The following is a 6,000-nucleotide window of genomic DNA, read 5'->3' as shown; positions in this document are numbered from 1 at the left end:
AATGCAACAAATAAAACCAAATCTTGAAAAGTTTACTTTCCCAGATTTATTTTAAGTCTAGTTCACAGGTCATAAAGAACATGTTTGTATGAGAACTCCAGGGATGAGAACATTCAGAAATCACAAAACAGTCCTAACAACTTTTTTTTCTTTTGTGGAAGAAATGAGTGAGTGATAGGGAAAACATTGCATGTGTTCTAATAAACCATTTCTCTCTTTCTCATATTAGCTCCCCCAGGCTGGTTTAGGCTCATATCGTTGGGCTGTCTCTCTTCCAAAGGATCAGACTTTGAAGTTAGTTTCAGATTGCCTCCTTGTCTGTCCTCTCCGCCCCTTTCAGCCTCTGTCCCTATTTAACACAGCTCCAGCCTTTTTCACTACTTTGTTCCAAGAGGCTGTACAGAGTTCAGAATCTACACACCCTTCCAAACGTTCCCCCAAAATGAAAACTTTTCTGATATGCACTCTTGCAATTGCTGTTTTAGTGACTTTAACATCTACAGCAAGATCCCCTTACCAGCAGGTCCTGGATCACAGCAGAATTCGAGGCAGACAGCATGGGTAAGTGGCTTCTTTTGTGCATATCTGTGTGGCTTTGCTATCAAACAACTTAATCGACTATTATGCATGTGGATCTCTAACTTGGACAAGAAAATAAACAATAAATCCATTGTGAATTTTAGGCAAACAGGACTTGCCCAGTTCTGTTTAACAAAGGTATGCAGTTCTGTGCAGGTTTTGCTTAAAACCATCTGGTTTTCACAAGTAAACTTGCTACAGTATCCTGCTTGGCACTGTATATAGTTCCATCATTCTTTTAATCAAAGATATATAATTACATCATTCTTTTAATCAAAGGCAAAATGTAAAGGCTGATATTGCATCGATGAAAAAGTCCAAGGCAAAATTTGTTTGCAGGCTATTTTAATTCAGTTTTGAAGTGAAATAGAATACTCAGTACTTTTAAGCCATGGTTTCATTGTACCATGCATTGTTTCACATGTATGGACTCTTATCTATAGAGCACTGAGTCAATACATGGTAATTAATTCAAAGTGATTGAGAAGAACTATGCAGTAATATAACATAATAGCAACAGCATCGGCACTTCAAAGCTTTAAGAAATAGCTGTGAGTCATAATCACAGCAACACTTGTGCAGATGTCTGCACATATAATCAAAGGAAAATGTTTCAAGTGAAAACATGTCCTGTTTTTAATTAATTTTCTTTGGTTTACTCATAGTCCAAATGTATGTGCAGTGCAGAAACTCATTGGATCCAACAAGCAGTACTACACAAACTGTAAGCAGTGGTATCAAAGGAAAATTTGTGGCAAGTCAACGTAAGTACTTGAATGTTGAACAAAGGTGATACTATACTTCGAGAACATAGAGTGAACATGTGGGGGAAGGAGGGGACGACATCTTGCATGCAGATCTTACATAAGCCCCTTCTGGTGCTAGAATCAATAGGCAACGATATGTATTGAACACAAATTCTAGAATAGTCATCTTGAATCCAAAAGCATTTTCACTGTACAGTAACTGGAGTATTTAATGATGTTCAAATAATTATGTAACTCATGATTTTGGAAAAGTATTATTGATTACCTAGTTGCGTTGGGTTGTTTTTGGTTGTAGAGTCTGCTAAGTGTGAGGCTTAAAATGAAATTGTTATGAATTTAAGGAGGCACTTCGATAACTAGGTGTTGGGCTTATGTGTCACTTATTCTGAGAAAATGAGCACCAGTGCATGTACGTGCACTAAGCACTGTTCCATAAGCTTTCACATAACTTGCATTGTGCCTAAGTGCAAGGAGGCATAGAAACGGGTGGAGCATGGGTGGCCAAAAACACAAAACAGGTGGAAACCTCTATGTGTAGGCCAAAGTCCAGTGCAAGAGTAGAGGATTCCACAAAACACAACCAGCCAAAACTAGCACAGCCAAGTAACTCTCAATTGGATGTACGATAGTAAAGTGTCGTATTTTTTGGTAGGCTACAAAAATGTGCCAGCTCCAGCTAAATGATGAGTAAAATGTATGCAGAAGCGCAACAGCATAAGACAGTGTTTCACTTATCACTCGTGATAAAGCTCACGGCTATATAGCAGTGAGCTTCGTCACAAGTGATAAGTGAAATACTGTCATTTTTGTAGCCTACCGAAAATTACGACACTTACTATCGTACATCCAATTGAGATTTTCTTGGCTGTACTAGTGTTTTGCATCAGGTTTCTCTGTTTTTTTTAACCTTTGCTTGGCAAGTTGCATTGTGACCTCTGAAGCAGGTAGTTTTACCGCCGAAACACGGACCGTGTCGAGTCCAGTTACTGGTGCTTTGAATAATGGATTCTTTGACTTCATCCCATTGGCTGGTTGTGTTTTGTGGCATCCTCTACCAGAGCATGGGTGGGCCATGGGTGGGATGCACATTACTTACTATAAGTTACACCCGCCGTTGCTACATTCATGCGCCATCAGTTACACCTGGTTAATGGTAGGTATAACTGATGGCACATAAATGTTTGGCATGCCGATGGTGGATTACACTAGTATTCAACAATGGTATTCTGGTGCCAAGGTGCTATTGTACAACTGGTGCACCACCAGGGCACCTACCCCTGAATTCTATATATGTCACTTAATTTGGGTGCAGATCCTATTCTTTCTCAGAAAATCCAGAAGAGTTTTCAGTCATTTAAAATATTAACCTTGGCCAGAGGATTTTGCATTTAAAACAAACACAAGGGGGTCAAGTCCTCCATCCTCCAACTGCTGCATCCCAGATCTACTTGTAAACTAATTAGTTAATGAGCCATTAACAATCAGAAATTGGTGTTAATTAGCAGTCATTTCGGTTTATGCGTGGAACAGCTGTGCACCCTATTCTATAAAATGCATACCTAAATTTTATAGCGTGCAACTCAAAAGGGGGTGTGGCCATAGGAGGGTCAGTGACGTTCCCAGAAATTAGGCGCAATGTTATAGAATAGGGTCATTTATGCACCCAACTGGCATTAGTTGGGCACCAGCATTTATACCAGCTTTCAGCATGTGTAAATGCCGTTCCCAAAGTTAAGCATGAGATTCGTGCTCAGCTAGCATTTTATAAAGGCATCTGTTGCAGAATTCTAGTGGAGTGCAGATCTTCCTAGTGCCTAAATTTGGGTGCCATTTATAGGAGTTACCTGCTACCATATAACAACCAGTTACAGAATTTACCCCCCCCCCCCCCCTCACAACTGGAGCAGATCCGTAAAACACAGAAGAGCCTCATGTCAGAAACTCAACATGAACTTTAAAACCAAGTGACTCCCTTTCAGGCATGCTTCAGTTTATGCTTTACTTGGCAAGAGCAGCTCAGACTCTTGGAAGCAGCTGAAATAATTTCTGAAGTAAGAGTAAGCTCGTCTGAGGAAGTTATAGACTTCCACTCAACCATTCTCCTTTGGATTCAGACTTCCACCCAGAGATTCTTGTCTAGATTCAAAAATACTTCATAATAGAACATGATCAAGGAGAAAATCCAAAATTCATGTATTCTAGTTGGATATATTTATAGTTCAATTCTGTATAGCACATTCAGCATATTAACAAAAATAAAAAAGAAATACCAGCAAAACTATCATCAGAGCATGAAGAAATATATCTATAAATGGTTACATAAGGAAGTGCCCAAAGTACATGTTCTAAATATCCATGTATTTGATCAGCGGTTTTCTTGCAATTCAGCAAGAAAAATGAGCTTGCAGCATCATTCTTCCTTAAATCATACCAAAAGCTGCTTATAGTGGCTCTGTGCTTCTAAATATATGAGGAACAATTTGGAATTTGTCCTTTTCAATGCAAAAATAAGCAATCTTCAGTGCATACATTTTTTTTGCATGCATTGTTTTCTTTTCCAACTTCTCTACATTAAATCTGAATCTCCTCTCTCTATTGGTGCTAATCTACAGATGCTTGAGTTCTCCAATATCTGATCTTCCTCCTATGCCACCTTGCCAGTCTTCCAGACGTGCAGGAGCTCTCAGGAAGTTCTGAAGAGAAAATGAGAAGGCAGATCAGATATTGGGGATCCTGAAATATAGAAAGCCCTCATGGAACTACCTATTGCGCTCTCTCATTCACCATTGTACTGTGCCTATATGATTTTACTCTTTTCTCATATTGCTGTATTGATTTATTCTATACCGTGGTTCTCAACATTCTCTGAGGTCTACATTAGAACATAGTCATCATGGGAACACAAACAACATTGAAACATACAGTTCAAACCAGTTATTATTATTATTAGCATTTGTATAGCGCTACCAGACGCACGCAGCGCTGAACACCTGACATAAAGAGACAGTCCCTGCTCAAAAGAACTTACAATCTAAATAATACAGACAGACAAGACAGTTATGGATGAGGGAAGTAATGGGTGAGAAGGAAGGAAGGGACAAGGGGAGGGCAATTGAGTATTGGCTAGGAGCTAAAGGCAGCAGTGAAAAGGTGGGTTTTCAGCATAGATTTGAAAACAGGTAGAGATGGAGCTAGATGTATAGGTTCAGGAAGTTTATTCCAGGCATAAGGTGCCGCGAGAGAAAAGGAGCGAAGCCTGGAGTTAGCAGTGGAGGAGAAGGGGGACGACAAGAGAGATTTGTCCAGTGAACGGAATTCACGGGGAGGAATGTAGGGAGAGATGAAAGTGGAGAGGTAATGGGGGGCTGCAGAGTGGATGCATTTAAAGGTTAGTACAAGAAGTTTAAACTGTATGCGGAATCGGACAGGGAGCCAGTGAAGTGACCTGAGGAGTGGGTTAGTGTGGGTAAAACGATTCTGGCGGAAAATAAGTCGTGCCGCAGAATTTTGGACAGATTGGAGAGGAGAGAGATGGCTGAGTGGAAGACCAGTGAGAAGTAAATTGCAATAGTCCAAGCGAGAGGTGACAAAGGTGTGGACAAGGGTTCTGGTAGCGTATTCAGAAAGGAAGGGGCAAATGTTGCTAATGTTGTAGATAAAGAAATGACAGGTTTTGGCGATCTGTTGAATATATGTAGAGAAGGAGAGAGAAGAGTCAAAGATGACTCCAAGGTTACGGGCCGAGGAGACAGGGAGGATGTGAGAGCCATTAACAGAGATAGAGAAGGGGGGAAGAGGGGAGGAGGGTTTAGGGGGGAAAATGAGAAGTTCAGTGTTGGTCATGTTTAGTTTTAGATGGCTAAAGAGGATTCAGTGTCTACATTTGAAGCCAAAAAAATAATCTCCATTGAATCACTAGCTGGGGTAATGCTTTGTAAACAGCAATTTTAAGTTGGTTTCATTTAAAGCCCTGGCCAAAATAAACACTTTTTACACATCTATCCATGCCTTTGAGCTGCTGTAAAATCCAACATGGAAATGTTTGCCACTATATCCTTTATAGAATCAGGAATACATGTGTAGATTTTAGTCCTGCCCAAACCACACCCCCTTGAAACCACTGAGTAGTGTGGATTTCTGCATGTTAATAGTAGCTTTTTTAAATTTATATATATATATATATATATATATATATATATATATATATATATATACATACATGTATAGATTCCACTGTTTATACATGGATACATTTCTAAAATAATAGTCATGTTGCCTAAGACCGACAACAATACTTCGACTATCAATATCATCAGGAAACTGCATGCTTATGCTTGTCTTGGGTTTACTTTGGTATTAACAAGTTCTAAATCATGAAACTTTAGAAATCCATAGAAAGAGTGGCTCTGATCACAACTAAAGATGATTAGGCTCTGGCTTACATACTTTTCTACTCTATAGATTTCCAACTTTAACCTTTGTCATGTGGCATTGCTCATAGCCAGCTGCAAACACCTGTGGGATTGTCTGACATAACAGTCTAATCAAGCACTTGAGGAAACAATTTATGTATTTGTTTTTATTCTATTTCTTCATATTCAACAGCAGAGTTCTGTGCCCCTGATAGCAAGTATTTAAACATAAGTTTAAAGAC

General features: G+C 39.4%; 1 protein-coding gene across 1 annotated transcript in view; it reads left to right on the top strand.

Moving 5' to 3' along the window:
- Positions 1-287: 287 nt before the first annotated feature.
- The window catches only part of TGFBI (transforming growth factor beta induced), a 75,416-nt gene continuing 69,703 nt past the window's right edge, over positions 288-6,000 (top strand). The window contains exons 1-2 of the mRNA XM_030212169.1: positions 288-561; positions 1,245-1,343. Of these exons, the coding sequence (XP_030068029.1) occupies positions 443-561; positions 1,245-1,343 (218 nt within the window). The 5' untranslated portion in view covers positions 288-442. The remainder of the gene's footprint in view (positions 562-1,244; positions 1,344-6,000) is intronic.

This window comes from Microcaecilia unicolor, chromosome 8, assembly GCF_901765095.1.
Source record: "Microcaecilia unicolor chromosome 8, aMicUni1.1, whole genome shotgun sequence".
NCBI lineage: Eukaryota > Metazoa > Chordata > Amphibia > Gymnophiona > Siphonopidae > Microcaecilia > Microcaecilia unicolor.
The sequence above is the reverse complement of the archived record's forward strand: the minus strand, read 5'-3'. Positions and strand labels throughout refer to the sequence as shown.